The 24,466-nt window shown below is 40.5% G+C and overlaps 1 protein-coding gene across 4 annotated transcripts in view; it reads right to left on the bottom strand.

Annotated features, from left to right (window-relative positions):
- Positions 1 to 24,466, bottom strand: part of EPHA6 (EPH receptor A6) — a 344,313-nt gene that overhangs the window by 304,782 nt on the left and 15,065 nt on the right. For all 4 annotated transcript variants that reach the window (XM_083611506.1, XM_083611507.1, XM_083611508.1 and 1 more), the window contains exon 2: positions 5,331 to 5,395. In XM_083611506.1, the coding sequence (XP_083467632.1) occupies positions 5,331 to 5,395 (65 nt within the window). The remainder of the gene's footprint in view (positions 1 to 5,330; positions 5,396 to 24,466) is intronic.

Raw genomic sequence — 24,466 nt, forward strand, 5'->3', positions numbered from 1 at the left:
CTAAATCTTCAGTGGAGGCCTCTTGAATGCCCCAACTTCCTGAGGTGAACATGTGGTTGTAGGGAATGTAGGGAGTGGGCTCTTTCAGTGGCTGCACCTAAGCTCTGGAACTTCTAAGGGATGTCTGTTTTGCCTCTTTGCTAATGTCCCTTTACTGGGCAGTAAAGCAAACAAAAAACCCAACATTCCTTTTTCTTATAAACAGCATTGGTTCATAAGTGTTTTTATTTGCTGAGACTTAAAACAGAAAAGAAAAGCTCTGCTGAAATTGGCTTTAGTTGGATGATTTCTTTTTTATTCTACTGGTCTTAGCTTCATGTTTCAAGTTTTTTACTTTTGCATGTTTATGTTGCTTTGACATCTTGTTTTGTGTTAGCTACCTTGAACTAGTCTTATTTATCTTATGTATTTATTTGAACAATAAATAAAAGCTGCGTAACAGCCAAAATTCAGCTTTCTCCACTACTGCATTTCCATTCAGGGAAAAGTGCTGCCTGATATATTTCAACCTGTTTAAGACAGAGCGATCCTGCTGAGGAAAGAATGAAAAGTAGCAACTTTAGGTGGACTTACTCCTGCCCTTGACTTGCTCACCACTCTGCTCTTGACCATGGTCGGTAAGGGAGGTAGCAGACAATAGGACTGGAAAGGAAACACTTGAAGGAAACAGTGGAACCTTACAGTATAGACAGCTGCCAGTCAGCATAGTCATTACTGAGCTAAGGTAGGCCACTGGATAAAGTCAGTATAAGGCAGCTTCCTATGTCCATTTATCTCTCACATAAGGATATTTGAAAGTTATGCACCTGGATCACAAAATGTCAACTCTAGGCAAGAATCACATGAATGGAGTTTCAATACACCAGAAACCACTGTTATACAGAATTGCCAGGTACTACCTATTTCTTCCAAATCCATAACTGACTACACCTTATTTCTGATTAACACAGTTCTAAAGATAAACCTGATCTTTCAAAGATGTTTCTCTCTCTCTCTCATGACAGTATTACCACACAGCCTACATGCACATTTCATGAAATGGCCTTCTGATTTTAGTAGGTCCAAAGACAAATAACTTTCCGGGCCCTTTTCTGAAATACTGAGCCCAACTCCTGCTTATGGAATTATAAAAGTGAGAAAATAACAAATGATTGAAACATGCGGAAAATTGTCACTTCAAACACTGAGCGAAGCAGCACACCAGAAAGCAAACCCTTCATAGCTCTTTCCAGCAGTTCTGAAGCTTTATCTAATATACATGATATCCCCCCCACCTATTCAGAAGTGATAAATGATAATAGAGAGTACAGATTTGGGGGAGAAAGAAGACACTGAAGGTAGTGAGGAAGCTGTTGGAATAGTGGGGAGTAGCAAGCAGTTTGGTCTTCTCTAATTTGCTTGTTTCCCCCCAGAATCAAGTATAGGAATTTGTTACTGGGTTTTCATTAATTTCTTCAGATGGGTGGAAATAATAAAACAGAATGTCTGGGTATCATTTTAAAGAGCAGTCATATAATCAACATAAGGGTCTAAACTTGACAGTTTTCAGAAATGTATGCCTCTAATTTTTACAAAGAAACAGAATATGCCGAATTCAGTTATTCATATAGACCTATTCAGAGCTATTTTTAATGCTCACTTCTAGGGTTTAATTAATATTAGTGAATTTCAAACAAGACTAACAGACTCTCTTAGCAGCTGAAATAACTTCTATCACTCACTGGTGGTATTAAACTTTCACCTCTCAAAAAAAAATGCTGATAAATTTTCTTCTTGGTCTCTCTGTGTGTGGCTGCAGCCCAATTCATATAAAATGCCAGATGTGGAGGATGTAGGCATGGCTTGGGGAAAACTTCCTTGGTGGCCAAATTAGGACCCCTGCTAGTTCTAATTAGGTGTGTGGGGTGGAGGTTCCTCAGGCTTTCAACAGAATGGTTGTGTTTCAGCAGTCATCTCTCAGTTTAATAATCCAAGATGTAAATTAGCCTTGTTCTCCCCACACACAGCTGCTTTGCTCCTCTATTCATGTGTTCTGTTAACTATACCTTTCCATTATGTCCAAATCAGGAAACTGGTTATTGGCTAACACTCCACCCCATTTTGAAAAGAAAAGATTATATCACCCTGCCCTTACGTTCACACGGAAGTTCCCTTTAGGTGCCAATACTGAGGATTCCCACCCTTTGGCATGCTTTGGATAAATAATAAAGGAAGGATAAATGTAAGAAAGTAATATCATGCTCTTTCATTTCTCTAATTTAGTCTCCCTCTCAGACTTTCAACATCAGCACGTCACCTCTTTCCCCTTGTACACTAAGCAGCCATTTTTTGTTCATTATCCCATATTTCTCCCTCTATCTCAATATATTTTCATTTCCCATTCCCTTCTGAGCAAGTCTTTGGTAATTTACATTACAAATTGTATTTTATTTTATTTTATCAGTAAAGAGCAGTGGAATCTCTGCCGCCTTCAGAGCCCTGTTACTTCTGCCAATCTGAGTGGAAGGTGAGTGTTAGTACTGTATAATTCTAACTGCAGGCCAATAGGCCTAAATTAGGCTCATTGCCATTAACTTGACTGGTTTAGAATGCAGTGGCTCTTTGACCCTAGCTCTGCCATCTCCTTCAAAACACCCAGTTTCATCTGGCTACTACCAGCATCAATTAAGGAGTAATCTGGTGGGACTTTTAATCTCAAATGAAGCTGAATTAGTTTAAAAAGTTGGAGTCATCTGCCTCTTATCATCCTATTGATTTTAAGAAGGATTCTGCAGATGAATATAATAATAAATACAGTATACCACATCTTGTTTTCTCTCTGTTTTCCAAGGAAAACACATTTCAGAGTTAAAAATATAAAATACAGAGGACTGCAAATGTAAATTGTACTTATTAATAGACTGGAAATACAACCCGAGAATAAAAAGGGTTGTAAAACCTTGAAAAATTAAATCCATAAACTTGAAAACAGTCTAAGATGAAGAAATGCCATATTGCTTAAAGTCCCTAAGGGCAGAGTCACTAAAAGAACTTTAAAAAATATATATTTCAGTATTGAGGAAATATAATATATATTCCTAGGAAAAAAGAGCCAAAGGAGGAAACAAAAATTAAACCACTTTCAATACTTTGTGCACACAACCAAGCAGGACGTTCTGCTGCACAAAACTCACTAAATTGAAAAGGAGTTGCATGGTGATATGTGCCCCACATCTCTGATTATTTTGCACCATCTCAAGCATCGTCATAAAAACTCAGCATTGAAAAGGCAACACAACACATAAAAATAAATTATATACTGCCAACAGAATTGCTTAATTTAAAGAGTTCTCAGGATAAGAAGCTAATCTATAAAATGGATTAAGTGCTTAAATATATTGCATCTTAATTAAAAGTTGAACTATACAAGTTCCTCCAATGTGCTGTTAAGTGAACTAGCCAAGTGGAAAGCGTAACCTGATCTCTGAAGTGAAGAACTAATGATTTCTGGGGGGGGGGGGGAGGGGATCTCCTTTTCTCAATCTCTCACATGCACCAATCAAATTGAATTATGAATTTACAGCTGCTCCCACCTTTATGTTTCAATCATGAGAGCACTCCTGCCACTTACTTCCAGCTGTAAACATATAGGGCCTAGTTTTATAGGTATTGCTATGCACAGAAAAGCATGTGGACTGTCAATATTCTTTTCTGCAGGAAGTTACGGTACTTCCATTTGCCAATCAGAAGCTGATTCCAAGACCTTTTAAATTATCCCTTCATACCTTAATAGTGCCATAAGATTGAGTTCACATAAGCAAAGCTGGAGATAAGTGGTTCACCAGAGGTGCCCATTATGAAAATTTCAACAATGCTAGAATCTGAAGGGGCCACATCATGGACTTGTCATTCTCACATGACATTACTTTTGACATTACCTGACCACAGTGAGTAGACCACATACTGCAGTGGCTTATACACCAGTAATATAACGTCAAAAGGAGCTGTAGGATCCAACTCCTAGGGGCTGAGGTCCCTTCACCCCTCCCCAATAAAATATTTGAGGAGGCCCCCCCCCCAAGTTGATGGGCATTGCCATTCAAGTAGTGTGTGCGTGCGCTGTGTCATGTGATTGATTATGTGGGGCAGGGCTTACCTGGGCCACCCCAATATTTTAGTCAAGTTGGCAGTCCTGGAAGGATCCTTGAACAACAGGAGCCAAGAGAGAAGCCAAAAGGCCCAGCAGGCTGGGAAATTATTTTTGCCCTGGGCGTGGGGCCAAGTGCCGTTATTGGTTAGTTGGTCCCATGCCCAGGGGAATGTCCTCTAATTCCTGCCACCATTGGCCAATTTTGCAGCAGAAGGACGAGCTAGCCTGTAATAGGCCAGTTCACAGAGGAACCCCAGGGCTCGCCTGCAAAGCCTCCTGTCCGAGAAGGAGGGAATGGATCTACTGAAAAAAGGCTAGGCTAGATCTGATTATTTTGCTGTTCATATTTTATTTACTGGAGCCATCATGTTTATATATTGTCTCTACCAAGATTGAAACAGGTGTACAGAATCACTCCATGGGTTCATTGCATACCCATAGTAGTCTCAAACTTTGTTTCATTTCTACAAATAGGAGTGTTGCAATAACTTATAACAAAATGTGGCAAGACTAGCAGTTCACCAGCTATGACAGCTGAGGCTTCATAAAGCACTCCCAACAATTTGTATCCTCAGTATTTTATATTTGCATAACATCACGGCCAGAATCCAACAGCTGACTAATGCAAGTGCAGCTAGGGCTTTCCCCTTGTTAAGCAACAGCTTGCATTTGCTGATCCATGACTTCCATGGCTAGCAATGGGACCCTGTTCTGCAGATGGTTCATTGAACTGGGGTTAATGTTTGCAATAATGAACTTTTAAACCTGACAAAACAAAATCTAGGTAACATTCATATTCTTAACAGCAAGTAGGGAAATTTCTTATTTATACTTTTCAGATAGCCCTAATATACATTTTAAATCATGCTCAATATGATCTGAAGTATAACATTCAGTTTCATTCATATACTTTTTAAAACAGTAAATCATAATTTTCGCAAGGTTGCAAAAAATATATTCACACCTTAACAACAAAAATCCTAACTGTCATAAATATTTATGCTGTTTTGTATGTATAGCCTTTTATGTATGCAGTTCTATTATTAGAAATATTTACTAAATCCCAGTTTTTCATTGAGCTGAGTACACTTGTCCCTACTGCATTAGTCCTCAAAGTTACTGCCTATTTGTTTGACTTTATTTTAAAACTTTATTTTAAAAATTTAAAATCTAAATAGATAGACTAAATAGATAGACTTACCCCATTTAGAGGATAGGTTTTCCATCCTAGCTCTCCAATTGCAGAGGTTGTATCAAGCAATACAACTAGAAATAAATAAAAGGTTAATTAGTTGAAAGAAAAACCCACTTTATACAGACATGAAAAAAACCTCTTATAGGTTTACAACTTGTGTGTAAATAACAGCTGCTTTGATTTTTTTGCATATCTCAGATAATGAAACTTACTTATAGCAAACATTTACTTTCTACAAAAATAAGAAAAAAGATTGGCATGTTCTGAGGTTAGTATTAAAACATAACACATTAACACAGAAATACAAAGTGAAGTTGAAAAACCATAACCAAAGAAGAAAGAAGGGCAGTTCAGTGACAATGAATGCCCATTCTTACATCAGCCTCTGCAATAAGGCTCCTCCTCCTTCCTTTCTAAAAGTTCAAGGACATGGGAAGAAGCCCCATGCTATGATTTCTTTCCACAGCAACACCGCTTCCATTACAGGGAGACGCTGTTGTGGGAAGGGGGCAAGGCATGGGCTCCTCCTATGTGACCTTACATCTAAAGCACCAATAGCACACAGGTAAGAGCTCAATGTATAAAACCCAGGTGTGGAAGTTTCCACTTGCCCATTGGAACAAGCAAACCATGTTTCTAATTTAAAGTGCTGATGACTTGCTGCAAAGTAAGAATATTCAAAACGCCCGTGGTTGTGCATAACTCCCACCTGAGTTTTGACTGCCATTTTGAACCTAACCTAATCTCTTTGTTTTCCGTATCAGCAAAGTATATACGTTTCTGCTACTATTTTCTAATGTGCACAACAGAGAAATATAAGAAGTGGAGTCCTCTTAAGATAAGTACTGGGAACTGTGCTTGTTCATAAATGATCTGGAGTTAGGCATGAGCAGCAAGGTGAGCAAGCTGGCTGATGACACCAAATGATAGAGGCTGTCAAGAACAAAAAGAGATTGCAAACAGCTCCAAAATTCTCTCTCCAAACTGGGTGGAAAGGCATTAAAATGGTAAATGTGATTCAGTGAAAGCAAGTGTAAAGTGATGCCCACTGGGGTGGAAATATATTAACTTCATATACAGTGGTACCTTGGGTTACATACGCTTCAGGTTACACACTCCGCTAACCCAGAAATAGTGCTTCAGGTTGAGAACAGAAATCGGGCAGCAGCGGCACGGCAGCAGCAGGAGGCCCCATTAGTTAAGTGGTGCTTCAGGTTAAGAACAGTTTCAGGTTAAGAACGGACCTCCGGAACAAATTAAGTACTTAACCTGAGGTACCACTATATATGTTTCTGGGCCTGAAATGGCAGTGACTGCATGAGAGAGATTTTGGGCCATGGTTAATAGCTGTATGAAAATGTTGATCCACAGTATGGTAGCTGTGAATTTTATTACGTGTTAGGCATCATTAGGAAAGAACCTGCAAATTTATTTTAACCACATTTATATACCGCTTAGTGGAACAAAAGACCGCTAAGCTGGTTACAGTATAAAACTGCCAAGAAGAAGAAGAAGAAGAGTTTGGATTTGATATCCCACTTTATCACTACCCGAAGGAGTCTCAAAGTGGCTAACATTCTCCTTTCCCTTCCTCCCCCACAACAAACACTCTGTGAGGTGAGTGGGGCTGAGAGACTTCAAAGAAGTGTGACTGGCCCAAGGTCACCCAGTAGCTGCATGTGGAGGAGCGGAGATGCAAACCCAGTTCCCCAGATTACGAGTCTATTGCTCTTAACCACTATACCACACTGGCCCTCTACAACCTAATGCTGTTATACAAATTCATGACGTGACTGCAGTTGGAATGCTATGTACAGTTCTGTTTGCCTTATATCAATAAGGATATTGTAGAGCTGGAAATGGTTCAGAAAAGGGTGTCTAACATTATTACTAGGTGGAACAACTCTATGAAGAAAGGTTGCAACATTTGGGGCTTTTTAATTTAGAAAAAAGGCAAGTACAGAGGGGGCATGATAGAGCTGTGTAAATGAATGATGTAGTATAAAATGAGGCATGCTGTAGAGCAGAGGTCGGCAACTTAAGGCCCATAGGCCACAAGTGGCCTACGGGGGTCATTTAATTGGCCCACGAGCTGCCCCAAACTGAGCCGCCTGCTTGGCAAGTTCCCATGGGCTGCATTAAGCGGTGCAGTGTGGGGCAGGGACTCACTTCTGTGGCACTGGAAATCCCGTCTGTGTAGACGCAGACACCGGAAATCACACCTGTGAAGACACAGAGGCTGGAAATCGTGGGTGGGCGGGCGCGATCCAGCTCATGGAGGGATCTCCACTGGAGTGAAGCAGCCCAGGAGAGGTAAATCTTGCCAACCCCTGCTGTAGAGAAAGTGGATAGGGAATCATTTACTCCCTCTTTCATATGGGTCATCAGGGTCATCAAATGAAGCTTAGTGTGGAAGATTCAGCACAGACAAAAGGAAATTATTCTTCACACAGAATTTTTTTATGAAATTTGTTACCATGAGGCATATCAATGGCTTTAAAAGGGATTTATGGCTTTAAAAGGGATTTAGACAAATAGGTATCAGTTCCTTTAAAAGGGGTTTAGACTAATAAGTATCAGTTCCTTGGTAGGTGGGAGCACAACTGGGGAAAGTGCTGTTGCACTCATGTCCTGCTAGTGAACTTTCCATAGCCATCTGGCTGGCCAATGTGAGACTAGGATGCTAAACTGGATGGGATTGTTCTGATTCAGCTGGGATCTTCTTATGTTTTTAAGATAGTTAAACGCATGCTGACTCCTTTAAAAGGTACTGAACTAGATTATAACGAGAGAGGCATAATCTATTTTGCCTCTGCTCCATAACATAGGAGGCAGCTCTACTAAGAACATCCAAAATTTTGCATGGATGAGTGTGACTGAAGAAGGAACACACAAACTAGGATGAGCCGCAAAGGCAATTAAATTGCCGGTAAAAATGCTTTTATTTGCATTATTCATCCAACGTAGTTTTTGGTATTTTGTGGAACTTTGAAAAAGTGTCTAATTGCTCTATGGAGAAAAATAAAGTTCAGTTTTGGAAGACCCAAGGGTAGTGAGTTTTGTCTTCAGCAATTTATTTTAAACTGTAAGCCTCTGTAGATAATACATTATGCACCTAATATTTCTCTAAGTAGAAATGACAGTTCAACAGCAGCATTAGGTGACCATAAAGTCTAATCTCTATAGTAAGTCTCTGGCTTGCTTATTCGTCAGGGAAAGTTTGTTATAAGTCAATGTATGATGTTTGAATAATAAAATGTGACATAATTAGAGAACCAAATCACAAAGGTATTGATTAGGAAAATGTAATACAAGACAAGTGGGTTATGAACCTACAAGCTGTCCAGTTATAGTAAACCTCCACAACTAAGAGAGCAAAACACATCCTGGACTAATTGGTTAAGCTGTCTGCGGACAAACACCGACCCTCGGCCTATAAAGTGAGATGAGCGCACAACCCCAGAGTCATCTGCAACTGGACCTAACTGTCAGGGGAACCTTTACCTTTACCTTTACTCCTCATCCTAGTATAAAAGGAGTGATGAGGCAAGCAATACATGGAATGGCTTTTACATCCCAAAGCCAAACAGGATGCTGCTGAATATTCACCAAGTATGTCTTTGGTGAACACTAGAAATAACTGTTTTGTATCACTGATAACATAGAAGAGCACAGAGGGAGGCTTTGTAAGATCACTGAGTCCAGACTAAAAATTACCTAACTGCTCTACTGCCTAGAGTTGCTAAAAAGACATTTCATATCTAAGTAAAGCAACTCCACAAGGACATACAGGTTGGTCTATGGATGTTTGCTCAGTATTCCCATTACATTATTAGGTCATAGTCCTAAATATGTGCTCAGAAGACTAATTTTTTTTGATATGTGTTCTAAGCTATCCTCTCCCTGGATCTAGAAGAAACTTTCTGAACATGGTGCCTGCTAGATGTTTTTAGACTACAACAATCACCAGCCCCTGCTAGTGGGCATCAGGTTGAGGATGGCTGAACTAGTCTAGCTCTTGTACCCAGACTTTCTGATAGTAAAGTCATCCTAGTGTGATCATCAAGTTTGCACACACAATTTATTCTTTGGTGTCAATTTATTCTTCAAAAAATAATGACAACTAAGAGCTGAAGCTTTATAAAGTAAGCTACACAGCTGAATAAAATTACAGTCTCTTTGGCAAGTACCATTAGGCAATTAAAATGGGGAAAATATGGACCTCCTAACAATACAGCTTTTTTTATTTCAACTTTCACTAGCAGTATTTTCTACCAAAACAACTCTAAAGGCTTAGAAAATGTTCCTGCTATGCTGAAATCTTTGACAATATTTGCATAGAAACTTTTCTAGGATAATGGGTATAATAGATGCCTACCCAGGGTTAGTATTTTTAACTATAATTTTTACCGCTGTGCAAATTGTTCTGCCTGAAGAAAACAGTGCATTCAGAATATATTCAGAAGCCCCAAATAGCTGCCTGTTTTCCAAAAGAGCCTAATCCAAAAGCATAACAAAAAGTATAAAGGGGATTTAAAAATTTACATTAATACACTGAGTGTGGAAGTTGGCCTTTCTAAGGTTTGAAAGTGCAGAAATAAGCTTCCTATTTTGTACATTAAAAGAGGGGAAAGAGGAAGAACAAATTTGTATTGGATTTAGCAGGTTAATTTTTTTAAAATAATAATCTTAGCCTACCCCAAGAGTTATCCGTGAATAATTAGAAGTCATGATCCTTCTGTTTGCTGTGGACTAGTTTACTATAAAAGTCTGCCATTTACTTCAATGGAAAGGGGAAAAAAATCAGTTTAAATGTCCCATACATGAAGGGACTCTCCATGTACATCAATATACTGAGACAGTGCTTTTTTCTAAAAAAAAAAAAGTTTAGGGGTACTCTCATTTTGACTCAAGAAAATCAACATTTTGTAATTCAAATCAGGAAAAATAATTACAGTAAGTGGACAAAAGTACAAAGATTCAAAAAATGTTTAGGTGTATGTGTACCCCTGCGTACCCCCAGAAAAAAGCACTGCATTGAGGGAACACTTAGATACACGTCTTTGTTAGTGTAGTAACATCACAACAAACAAAGGCTGATGTGGGTTGTAGTCCAACAAAATCTGGAGGTTAGCCACCCCTGCTTAGAATGTTCATAAACATTTTATGTATTGACAGAAATACAGAGTGTTCACAGGCAACTTTTCTGATAAAATTAAAAGATATTTAAAAGCAGTGTTTCAATAATAATAATAATAATAATAATAACAACAACAACAACAACAACAACAACAACAACTTATCCCCTGCCCATCAGGCTGGGTTTCCCCAGCCACTAAAGATAGTCCTTGCTTTTCTGATGATGTTTCTGGAAAATCACTTTCTTATTTGGCATTTGGGGATACTTGGAGGCCCAGATACTTGGATTTTAAAATGGTGCGATCATGCCTGCATGCCTGCATTGGAGTTGGCTTCTGCTATGCGAACAAACCCAGGCTATGTCTAAATTCATTATTTCAAGAGGTCTTGCACCCTGCCCAAATTGTAAGCACTGCCAAATGTCCTTGGGTTGTAGCTGCTTTATAAAAATTGCAACCAGTTTCCGAATATACGGTACCTGCTTCAGCAGCCTGTGGAGAGGCTGGCTGCTGCAAAGAAAGCCAACACAGCACACCACAGGTACAAGAAAGAGTCTCAACAGTTGTGGGAGAACCCAGGCAATGCATTTTTGGTGTTGTGAAAAAGGTGTACCACAATGTTCCTATTTTCATCTGTTAAATGTGAGAAACTTCTGAATGTCCCAGTCCCAATGTACAATGTGCTTCTTGCAACAACCATTATTTATCTATGTATATAAAAAACCATATATCACAATATAATAAGAATACCTACACAGCTTATATAAAGGCAATATAACAATATCAATGAATGGATATTTAAATAAAGATACATTGGTGGCTCTGGAGATTGTTAGAAGCAAGAAGAGCTGTGCTGGCAAGGTATGAGAAGCGCATATAGGAGAACCCCCCCTCCCTTTATAGCTGTTTACTTTTGTTGCTGTTTTCTTCGCTTTTTGTCTTTGCTGGGTTTTTATTCATAAAGTAAGATACCCTTGTTCTCAATAAATGGGAGAGCAATAAACAGTGGTGGGGGAGAAGAAAGCCCTGAGGCTAGGGGAGAGAAATACAGAAACCCGAGGTAACGTAGTTACAGGAGAGGACTGAGGAAAACACAGAGCAAAACCGAGAAATGGAGTACACTAAAGGGATATGGGGAAAGCTCACACAGGGAGCAGAAACTCAGTAGTACCGGCAGGAAGTTAAACGGAAAAGCAGGTGGGAATCCAAGTAGGAAGAAATGGCTGAAAGAAACAAGCCTGACTAGGTCATGGCCATCAGACATATGGCTTTATGGCAACCTTCACCAACCTATTTCTCTGCAGAATGATGTGGGGCTGAGGCTGATGGTAGTCCAAAACATGTGGAGGGCACCTGGCTGCCAGAGCCTGCTCAACTGCTTCACTTTTGGGGTCCCCATAAGAGCCCACAGCATCCCTCATACACTACACTTGATCCAGTCAGCTTCAGAGTCAGTAGGCCATGGATGGCAGGCTGCCACACTTAACAACCAGACACAATCTAAAAACAGTCCCATCCTTGAGGCAAGCTTTTAGCAATGAAATAAAACAAAATAAAAGCACACTACCCCTTAGGAACATGAGGCAAAATGCTGCCTGCTAAACCATGAGCACCGGATTTATGGTGCTGTACAAGTTCAGGTAGCTTAACTGAGTTCTCAAGTCACTGTCTGGCATAGCTCTAAAAACATAGGCCTGAAACTGGGTGTCTCCTACTCTGAGGGAAGGAGACAGGCTGGTCCTGGCCAAGGAAAGGTGGCGTTTTAGAAAGCTTCAACCAGGACAATCTTTGCCACTTCATTTTGTCTGGTGAGGGCTTTTGTGCCTTTTAAAAGTTTTGTGACTGGCAAAAATGTTACAGTATGTGATACTGTTTTTCCTGTTGCTGTACGGTGGGAATATCTGCAGCTGTTACATTCCCGCCTGTCATGCACCTTGAAAAGCACAAAAGCTACGTGTGGGTCACTCTGTGAGAAAAGTGACTAACAAATAATTTTATTAACAACAACAACAACAACAACAACAACAACAACAACAACTACAACTATAATATTACAAAAAGCCAGCCCTCATTAGCTATGCTTTTTCATTTCATAGTAACAAAATGAGTAGTAGAACAAGAGAGTCAACTAAGGGAGGCAGCTAACCCTAGTCCAGTTCAGAAAATTCCATTTTAAAAGTCTGTTTCCAGCTTGCTAGATACACCTTGTTGAGAATACCAAAGGACTCAAAAGTAGGCTCCCCACCCTACATCACAAACAGCCCACATCTGAACAGACCATCACTCCCTAGCAGGAAAGAAGCATTCTGTTCTGCCATCAAGTAAAAATAAAAATAAAATCAACCACTAAATCTTTGCTGTGCGTTAAATGGGCCAAAGTAGTCAAAATTAGTGTAGAATGTAATATTACTAACAGGAATCCGTGCTTCAGCCATTAAATAAATTAACTTCTTGCAGAACAATCAAAACCCTGCTGCTTTGTGAGAAAGGGATTTGTGACAAATATGTCCTAGGAAAGCAGTTCTTCTGAGACTTCCAATGGCCTGTAGTGAATATATCTGGGGGAAGGATGATTAGGCCGGTGGAGTGCAGCAGAAGTGTTGCATCACTACTCTTGAAAATGAAGTAATGTCACTTTGAGTGACTTAGTTCAAAGTAATTCTCCAAAGGTCTACTTCAGCCTTAAGTGCCTCTTATGTAACCCACTGAGGCAAGGGGAATGTCAGTAAGAATCTCTGGAGTGCTGCTGAGGAGCTGTGAAGGCAAAGCCAAATATATATGCTGCATGCTGCATCAACAGCAAAGATGAAGGCTTTAGAATTTCTATATTTGCAGCTTCTGGGTTTCAGCAATGTGTGTTTTTCATAGTGACTAACTGCAGTTATTTTCCAATGCATTTTTTTTTTTGGTAAACTAATTCTCTTCATTAAAAAAAAAAAGCTTAAATGCCTCAGAATATTTGACAGATCTAATTATTTGAAAATGAGAGGGGAAGGATATACAGCATTAAAAGGGATATGAATATTTGTTTTCTGGTAAAAGGCTATCTGACCACTCTGAAAGATAAGAAGTAAAAATAATTTTATTCTTTTACTGGATCACAAATACTGTTACAATTATTTTTAAAAATGCTCCACTCAGTGCCCAGGCCAGTGTCTACCTACATCTCTATTCAATAAAGTACTGGCACTTTTCAATTGCAAAAAATTGTTTCAATTTTTTCACCTATTACTGCCTCACCCTTTCCAGTCTCTGGGGTACTCTGCACTTGGGTCCCCAACTTCAGTTGAAATAATAAACATTGACCTTTTCTGAATGAATATTGGCCTGTTATACAAATAGTGCAGTTTATAACACTGCAACAGAGGTGGATCTTCAGCTGACCTGAGCAATTCCCAAAAGGCAGTTTGCAGTGCAAAATTGGTTTTGTGAATTAACCTTAAGAAGTTCAGCAATGTACTAACAAATGGGGGGGGGGCTTTACAAAAAGGCTAGATACAAATAAATGGAAGATCTAGGGCAAGGACTCTCTATTTTTAGAATATAGAGTACTAGGATTATATGAGGTCATATATTCATTTGTATATTTGTTAGCACTAGAAGCAGCACATTAATATATCAACAGGAAACTGGTTGCTTGTTTCCTTAAGTTAAGTTGTGGAGATGGTTTACTAAATGTCAGCACACAATCAAACCTAATCTATTATCAATTCTGTCTTCTTGTTTGCAAAATGCCCATCTGTGTCCCTATCTGCAATAAGCATGTTTTATTCTGCATATTTCAGGTAAGATACAAGACCCTTCGGAGTGATGAATAAAAATAAGTAATACAACATGCATTAATTGAATTTTGACAATTTGGGACATCATTTTTTCCTCATTCAATACTAACTGGCAGTAGCTCTTCAGAGTTTACAGCCCTATCTGGATATTCTGGTGGTTGAATATAGGACCTTCTACATGCAAAGCATGTGTTCTGCCACTAGGTTATGGGGAGGAAATGTAGCCACAGAGCACCATTCTGCCATCATTTTGGTGTCCCCACTGGGGAACTGAGCTAGTAAGAATATAGCAAACTAATATAAAGTGCACTTGAAAATCACCTGCTTAAACTATTGAAATGCACTAGCTCTAATCTAATCAAAACAACATCTATCAGTTGATTGTAGAGATTTTAACTGACCTGCACAAGAGGAACACTTGATGTATGTGACCTACCCATGTCTTAAGATTGCCATTTGAGGACTTTTTCCACCTCAATGGCTCATTGGGGACGAAAGGTAGGACAAAATAATAATAAATAGAATTAAGAAATGAATCTGAAGTGTACAGAGTAGCTAGCTATGAGTGAGAGAATCCTTTCATCAATAGCTACCTTCCTCCCAGTTGTGTCCCCTGAGAAAGGCTTATGTTATTTTGACACATTCTCATTATTTCTTATACCTGGAGGAGCGTCTCCACCCCCATCGTTAAGCCCAGACACTGAGGTCTAGCACCGAGGGCCTTCTGGTAGTTCCCTCACTGCAAGAAGTGAGGTTACAGGGAACCAGGCAGAGGGCCTTCTCGGCAGTGGCACCCACCCTGTGGAACGCCCTCCCACCAGATGTCAAGGAAATAAACAACTATCTGACTTCTAGAAGACATCTGAAGGCAGCCCTGTTTGGGGAAGTTTTTAATGTTTGATGTTTTATTGCGTTTTTAATATCCTGCTGGAAGCCACCCAGAGTGGTTGGAGAGGCCCAGCCAGATGGGCGGGGTATTAGTAATAAATTATTATTATTATTATTATTATTATTATTATTATTATTATTTAGTGTTAAGTAAGACTGATACTGATATGTTGTCTTTTAATGCTGATGAAATGGTTTCGGTTCACAATATAACAAAAATAATGTGAAATTATTTATATATTTTTATTTGTTCTGTTTTGGATGTTATTGACTTTGTGTTTCCTTTATCGTTTGTGCTTTTGTCTTTTGTAATTTGATTTAAATATTTCTTGCCCAGAGAACCGTGTTATGGGGTGATTTAAAAATATAAGAAATAAATAATACAAGATTTACTTTAAACGCCACTAAAAGCCCTGGTCATTGTGTACATGAAAGTTGCTCTTTCCAGACTACCCTACTTTTTTTTTTGTAACCTTAGTTTCAAAGGTTTGTTTTGTAGTGTTTGTTTCAAAAACTATAACTGATCTTAGGTCCTGAGATTTCAGTAGGATTTGCAGAAAGACCCTATGAGGTCAATCAAGCAGCATGATATCAGAAGCCTCACTCTGATTTTGGAGGTCCTGTCTGAATGCCCACTGTTGCATCTTTAACCCCTGAATTCCAAGTGATTTGAGCGTTTTTGCTAGGATAAGCTAAACCTGACTGACCAGAAACTCCAACTTAATCTGGAATTAGGTAATTGTTTTTAGCATTCAGGGTTCTACTATTTTTTAAACCAAAAAGAGTACTGATTGTGTGTATGGTTAAACTCAGACATCTTACTGAAACCAATTGCTAATGACAAATTTTCTGACTTTTTCATCCCATTCATCTTAATTTTACACATACACTGTCCCTTTTCAATCAGACCAGTATTTCAGTTGTTTAAACTGTGACATACAAAGATCATTACCAGATATTACAAGTCTGAATGGTGCTATCCAAGGGAATTATGGCAGGAAGCCAGTCCTCACTCTCTGCAGAGTATTTTAATAATCCTGAAATATGGTTAATGAGACGGTTGGGGGGTTTCTAATGTATGTAAAAAATTCTTTTCAACTTTGAAGCATTATTATGCTTCACAGTCATTTAGCTGGCCATTTTCACTACAAGAAGGCTGAGATGAAAGACCATCAGTTTGAACCTAACAGAGGCAGTATTTGAAAGAAGGGTGCTTTCTCAAGAGAAATTTATTTAAAGGGCATAGGTGCCTTTTGCCAACCCATATGCCACACATACATAAGCAAGAAACACAAAATCATACTGCTCTTCAGGCTATGAAATATATCAGTATAGCAGTTTGCTTCACTAGTGTGGTCACCATAATGGAATGGCTTGTTCTGTTTCAATTTGTTGGATTTTTATATGCTTAAATAAAATAAAATAATTAAGCAAACATATATATCTGCTTCTGTAACTTGGAAAAAAATGACTAACTGCTGTCTGCTGGGCACAAATGAAGCATGGTGTTTTCCATCTTTTCCAGAGCAATGCAGAAAGAAGGCAATTTGTCAATTATCTATGCTAATGAGTTCAAAAATATATGCACATTTAAATATATGCACACTTAAATTTGCCTGCTATCTACAATTGACACTAAGCTACGGAAAGAAAATGCATCTGGATAGCAGAATTGCTGGAAAGAATGGCTGAAAACAGACTAGGTGATTGGCAACCCCATGGAATAGCTATGATGTGTGGTTTTTTTGTTTGCTGTGTTGTGATTTTAAGAGAGGCTGGTGGAAAAAACAAGACGCATCTCTTCACTTCAGCACATACTGATCATTGCATTATAGCAGACAGCATTATGAATATCCACAGAGGAAGCTTCCCATGCTTGCAGTTGATGCTGGAGGTTGTAAGCACAGGAAGCAGCACCGATGGAATAAGGGCACAGGGAATCTGGGGTTTGCCATATCTGCCTTACTGCTTCCCTCATTTGAATTCTGTAATCCGTTCAAGGCTGCAAGGCGGAGAACAGGGATACCTTGTTGCCTGCTAGTTTGAGCTCTGCTAAATGTCTTACTGAAAAGTACGAAGGGGCATGTAAATTCACCCACGTGGGCCTGGACACTGCCAGTATGTAATCTGTCCCCCTGCTTTCCAACCCTCCACCACTTGCCAGCCCTCCATTACTCTTCCCATAGTAACACCCTACACCTTTCCCTTTCCTCCAAATCCAACTTAGCCTGCTTTGCACTTTCCCAACCCCATTTCTGAAGCTTCGCCCCCATTTACATGCCACTTTCTCCCCCCTTCCTTTTTTGCCACGCCACTTGTATGCAGGCAGTTCCCTCAGTCACCTGGATCTTCCTCCTTCAACACATTGCAACAACTAAACCTCATTTTCACACACACACCCCATTCTGAAGCTACCACTGCCTAGTATTCTACAGCCACTGTACACACACTACAGCATTATGATAAACCAGAGCAAATATATGCAGTATAGAGAAACTGGGTAGCCCCTTGTATATATATGTAGCTTTTGCACACCATCTATTTTCTCACCATCTATTTTCAGTTCACGTGAGCTGTTCCCTGGTATATATTGTCATGGATGATTCAGTAATAATAATAATAATAATAATAATAATAATAATAATAATAATAATAGTGCAGAACATACCCCAGCATCAACAATGATCCACATGTTATTTTGGTGCATGGAAACGTTTGTCCAAGGAAGTCTGGGGCTGTTTGTGTGAAGAAGAAAAATCTATTGTACAAAGGACCCTAAGTGAACAAAAGATTCAATATGTAGCAGTAGCAATCAGATCGGTGAGCCATTAGTGAGGTTCAAAATGTAGCAGTAATGAACAAAATTGGTGTGCTGTTTCCATGAGGTCAAAACTAGGACTAGCTGCCTGAGAAATAGTTTCTATCCAAATGCGATTTTGGTTTTAAAAGCAGTGTAAGGTAGTCTCTATGTGAGTATATTGTATTCAATTATGGGGTATCAGAGTTTTTAGTGGCTAACCAGGCTGGGATAGCAGGCTTGTTGGTTTTTGAATGTCTGATGTAGTTTTTTTCAATTTCATTGTTCTGTATGGGACAATGTCAATAAAGATTATTGTATCAAGGTCTGAGGAAAAAGGTTCCCCCTCCCCACGTACACATTTAGACGTTGTAATTTGATTTTTTTTTTTGTCACAGCCCATTTTGTCACCTAAATATTAGAATTTTGAAATTCAGTACATACTAACAAGGTGGTGTAGGTAGCAATTCTAGACATACTTAACCCATGAGCATGTCCCATTGATCGTAACGGAGCTTATTTCTGACTAGGCTTGTATACAATTGCACTGTAAAACCCTAGGCATAGTTAATTAATCCTGTATGGTCACAGAATAGGCATGAAGCAACAACAGCCTATATTCCTAATGCGGAAAATATATTGCTGAAGGATATGTAAAACATATTTAATTCTTTAATTCTCAACCTCACCGCACCCACAACCCTGTTGCTAGAATTATTTATATCCTTCCTTTCCCCCAAGGTGCTTAAGGCTGCATGTGTGATTCTTCTTCCCCCTTTTGACTTCTGTAACAGTTCTGTGTGAGGTAGATTTGGCTGACAGAGAGTGACCTAAGGTCGCTTGATGAGTTTCATGTCTGAGGAGAGATTTGAACCTGAGTCTTCCTAGTTCCAGTCTAACAAGCTAACCACTCTAGCATATTGAAACTGGATGGCTACTCATTTCCCCATACGTAGTGACTCAAAACATTTTAAAAAGGTAAAATAGAAATAATGTTTTCCAGAGACTGATATCAGAAAGTTAAAACTGCCCTCATAAATAGGATAATTGGAGCCTATGTGTCTCTGTATGTAGGAAGCTGCAGCTAACCTTTGAGAATACCCAGGAAGCAGCAGAGAACAGTCAGAAAATATAAAGGGCAGCTGCCACTTCAGTCTAACCAGAGGGCCTCAGCTACAGCAAGTCACATATTACATGCACCACTGATAGTGTTTACAATATATGACTTTCCCCCTTTTGTTCTATGTGCAGAGACCATAAAATGGATTGAGACTGAAACACTCTTGGAAAATATATATTTTACCATGCCCCGTATTTTGTATGTGCATATATAGTACCTTCACGCTGTGTTTTGTCAGAGATAATCCTGACTGGTTTGACTTCATCTCTCCATCAAGAGATGCCAATACAGCACTTCCCTTCCCATTCAAAACTATACATAGAAGTTGCAGTAGTAACAACATGAAAATGAACAATGATAGAAAACTAGTGTTGTCCTGTTTTCCCACTGTAGCCAAAGTTGGATGTAATGTAATTCTATGTAATGCTATAGTACATCATTTAGCTATAATATGAAGATGCACAACTGCACAGGGAAATCCTTGGAAAAGCCGATGTCGTTTTGTGAGTACCATTAGCCACATGCTTGCTCATTTTCAGCCCTTACATATTACAACAAGAGAAAAGAAGTTCCCGGTAACATTGATCTTCACCGTCAAATTTCCATAAGTGGCTAGGGAAGAAGAATATCATCACTGCTGAACCTTTTCCCTTTCAGGTTTAATACAAGCCCTGTTGACATAATAAACCTATTCAGGCATCTTCTTTACTTGCATGAAAATAAACACATGCAGGGGAGTGCAAGCATCTCCCAGGCCCTGTCTCCTTCACTAAGTGTTTAAGAGTGAAAGTATGAGGCTGGGAGCCTCCTCTACTTGTGTAAGCACCATGCACAGTTTATAATCCTGGATAAAGATAATGTTCCAGGTGGAGCGCAGTTAACAGCACACCCCAACTCTTTCTCATGTGTTTATTTATATACGGCAAGTAAATAGAACATCCAAATAGGATTGTTATCTTTCAAATGTGCTATTACATTAATTTACTCATAATTCCCTAAATATTTATTACATGAAAGGTACCCTTGGGAAGTCTTGCTTAAGTTTACAGGGGCAAGTCAGCAGCAGGGCAAGTGGCCACTGAACTTCTATACCATGATAACAACAGCTGCTGGACAGCAATGATAATTCATAGGTTCCATTGCCTTTTTGGCTGCACAGGGATCCTGTGAATAAGCAATCAATGACCACACACTGTACTGAGGCACTAACTTAGAAGTCTGGAGTGCCAACACAGATGGAATAAACCCAGTCCTCTCAGCACTTAGGCCTGTCCCCAGTCCGAAAAGGTCAGAGTGCTCTATCACATATGAGAAGATTAATTTGGGCCATGAATAACCCGTGCCCCCATTGCTTAATCTCAGGACCTATCAGCAAAGATACTCCTAATCTCATACATAGATACATGTCTCAGATTCATGACTGTTTCTAGGTGGTAGAAACAGCCAGGTCTACCTCATTTCTTCAGTGTAGGAACTGCTCTTGTCGGAGTGAAATAAATCTATTCACACCTTGCTGGGTAGTTATTATGTTTCGTATGAAGCAGCTCATGAAGCCTGAATAGTTGGTATTTGTAGTTTTAATTTTCCAAAGTAAAATGTCTAAAATATAATTTATTTTCTTATTTAGACAAAAAAATTGAATTCATAAATATACTCTGTGAAGTAATAGGCTGCTAGACTATAAAGGAAAGCAGAGGTGAGTGTGACCGGTTCAGTCACACTGGGTGCAGAGTCTCTGGGGCACCCACGCTCTGTTGTAGCATGGAAGGTGAGAAGCAGAGGGTGAGGGCACTGAAATTTGAAACCCCAGGGTCCACCTCTGAGGGAAAGAGCCAGTGCATTCACGATTTGCATGCAGAAGGTTCCAGGTTCAGTTCCTGGCATTTTCTGTTAAAAGGATCAGATTGCAAAGATAATGTAAAAGACCTCTGTCTGAAAGTCACTGGCAGTCAGAGTAGACACTAGTGAGCAAGATGTGCAATTATTATGACTTGGAGGGCCATACTAAATATACACAGTGGCATGCCTATTTTTCCAATTAAAAAGCAAACTGGAGATAATATGGCAAATAAAGTTACCCAGCAAACCTCTTGATGCCTTTACTGTAATGATGAAATCAAGTTTTCAGACACATACACACATGCACACACGCGCGCGCACACACACATACACACACACAAATAGGAACAGTTGTTTTTTATTTAGCTCTAATTTGTTGGAAGCAATTTAGCAGTAATAATTGGGTAAGAGGTTTAATTGGGAGGGAAGGATTTTTTTTTAAAAAAAACACACAACATGGAACTTTACAGACTTGTAGACATTTTTCTACAGAGGCCCAAGAGGGTTAAAATATGTGGATCATACCTCTCCCGGTCTCTGAAGGATTTATGTGTATCATAAATTCTTAAGTAAAATTTAATGGAGTGTTCTGAGTAATTTTCTTTACAACCTTTTTGTCACCTTAAAGTTGGTTTCAGGCAGGGGAAAATTTATGTAAATGTCTGTATCAGCTGCGATTTCCTGGGTCATGGTCAGATCCTACAGCTACATGAAAAGCTCTACTCACAATGGCTGTTTTGGACTATAAATTGCCATCAGACAATGACAAAAGCATTATACTGTGGAAAGACTTCTTTTCTGGTCTCTCCAATAACCAACATATAAAATGGCATTTCATTCCTTTAAAATAAAACAGCACATATGCTTCAACTTTTCCTATTTACCAGTGATGCTCAGCCTCAGTTTTTTTTTTGTCCCTTTTACTTACATGCTCAGGATGCCTTTTTATACATTTGTGTTAGCACATTCACATAGGCACTCAAGTCCTTCAGGTTTTCACCTATTCCTGTCTCTATTGTTTGCACATGCATGCAGAATCTGGTGGATGGATATTGATCCTAGTTTGCATGCATGCAGATGTGTGTGCAAGGAGACAAAATGCCAGTGTATTACTTGCTTTCCACCTCTTTATAACCACCAGTGCGTGGGTTTACTGATTATGTGCCCTGTTCTACAGAGGTCAGTTTTCTGTTCTAAGGTCTTTCTCTGAAGAGCTGTCTAGTTCAAATCCTGTTTGAAGATAAATAACCATAAGAAGGGAGAATCAAATCCTTACCCTGTAAATTTGCCCATTAACAGTGTGCAGCACCTGGTCAGCAGACTGAGTAGACACCTGACTACACTGCATCCCACTATGGTGAAGTGTATTATATTTCTGTTTAAATGATTATTTCTAAATTGCAACTATACTATATAATAATAATAATAATAATAAATTTTATTTATATCCCGCCCTCCCCAGCCGAAGCCGGGCTCAGGGCGGCTAACAACAATAAAACAGTACAAAAGTACAACACAAACAACACTCTAAAATCATTCATTATAAAATTAATTAAATTCAAGTCACTGGCCACCATTGGGCCAGAGCTCCGCGAAGATTGCCGAGGGAGGGAGTCAGGCTGTGTCTTGGCCAAAGGCCTGGCGGAACAGCTCTGTCTTGCAGGCCCTGCGGAAAGATGTCAGGTCCCGCAGGGCCCTAGTCTCTTGTGACAGAGTGTTCCACCAGGTCGGAGCCACAGCCGAAAAAGCCCTGGCTCTAGTTGAGGCCAGCCTAACTTCTCTGTGGCCTGGGACTTTCAAGATGTTTTTATTTGAAGACCGTAAGTTTCTCTGTGGGGCATACCAGGAGAGGCGGTCCCGTAGGTACGAGGGTCCTAGGCCGTATAGGGCTTTAAAGGTTAAAACCAGCACCTTAAACCTGATCCTGTACTCCACCGGGAGCCAGTGCAGCTGATATAGCACTGGGTGAATGTGATCTCGCAGCGAAGACCCCGTAAGGAGTCTCGCTGCAGCATTCTGCACCCGCTGGAGTTTCTGGGTCAGTCTTAAGGGCAGCCCCACGTAGAGCGAGTTACAATAATCCAGTCTGGAGGTGACCGTCGCATGGATCACAGTGGCTAGGTCAGGGCGAGAGAGGTAAGGAGCCAACTGCTTAGCTTGGCGGAGATGGAAAAATGCCGCCTTTGTTATAGCTGCAATCTGCGCCTCCATGGAAAGGGAGGTGTCGAAGATTACACCCAAACTCTTAACGGACGGTGCTGGCACTAACTGCGCCCCCGCAAGAGATGGGAGTTGCCCCCCCAATCCCATATCGTCCCGTCCCAGCCACAGGACCTCTGTCTTCGAAGGATTTAGCTTCAACCGGCTCCCACGTAACCATCCAGCCACAGCTTCCAGACATCTGGTCAGTGTGTCTGGGGCCGAGTCAGGATGGCCATCCATCAACAGATAGAGCTGGGTGTCATCAGCATACTGATGGCAACCCAGCCCAAAACTCTGGACAAGCTGGGCGAGGGGGCGCATAAAGATGTTGAAAAGCATCAGGGAGAGTATCGCACCCTGAGGTACTCCACACACCAAGGAGTGGCGCGATGACAATTCCCCCCCAAGCGCCACCCTCTGTCCCTGACCAGAGAGAAACGAGCGCAGCCATTGAAGGACTGTGCCCTGGATCCCCACGTCGGCAAGGCGGTGGTCCAGAAGTTCGTGATCGACCATGTCGAAAGCTGCTGACAGATCTAGAAGAATCACCAGCCCCGACCCGCCTCGATCCAGCTGTCTACGAAGATCATCTGTTAGGGCAACCAGAGCTGTCTCGGTCCCATGACCAGCGCGGAAGCCGGACTGGAATGGATCCAGAGCCGATGTTTCATCCAGAAACCCACCAAGCTGTTCAGCAACCGCTCTCTCAATCACCTTACCCAGGAATGGAAGATTCGAAACCGGGCGGTAATTGGATAGATCTAAAGGATCTAATGATGTTTTCTTTAAGAGCGGGCGCACCACTGCCTCCTTTAGTTCCCCTGGGAATGTCCCCGTGCCAAGGAACAAATTGATGATATCCCCCAGGAGGGCCCGCACCTCGTCTGGACACGCTCTAAGATGGGCACGGGTCGAGAGGACAGGTGGTGGGCTTTCCAGCTCTGAGGAGTCTGTCCACATCGGCTGGGGATATTCGGTCGAAGTGGTCCAATACTGGACCCGAGGACAGTCGAGGGGCCTCCAGTTCCTTTATTGTATCCAAATTGGCAGGGAGGTCATGGCGGAGCAACAAGACCTTCTCCGCAAAAAAGCTCACAAATGCCTCACAGCTGTGTGTCAAATTGTTATTTAAATTTGGCTGTCCCTCAAGGGACGTTAAAGACCTGATTATACTAAATAATTGCGCCGGGCGAGAGCTAGCGGATGCAATGGAGGCCGAGAAGTAAGACTTCTTAGCAGCCTTCACCGCCATCTCATAGGTTTTCGTAAAAGCCCTATAAGATGTTCTTGAGGCTCCGTCACGGGCACCCCGCCATACTCGCTCTAGCCGTCTGAGGTCCCGCTTCATTTTCCGGAGCTCCTCGGTAAACCAGGGA

Source organism: Podarcis filfolensis, assembly GCF_964270895.1.
Source record: "Podarcis filfolensis genome assembly, chromosome: 4".
Classification (NCBI taxonomy): Eukaryota; Metazoa; Chordata; class Lepidosauria; order Squamata; family Lacertidae; genus Podarcis; species Podarcis filfolensis.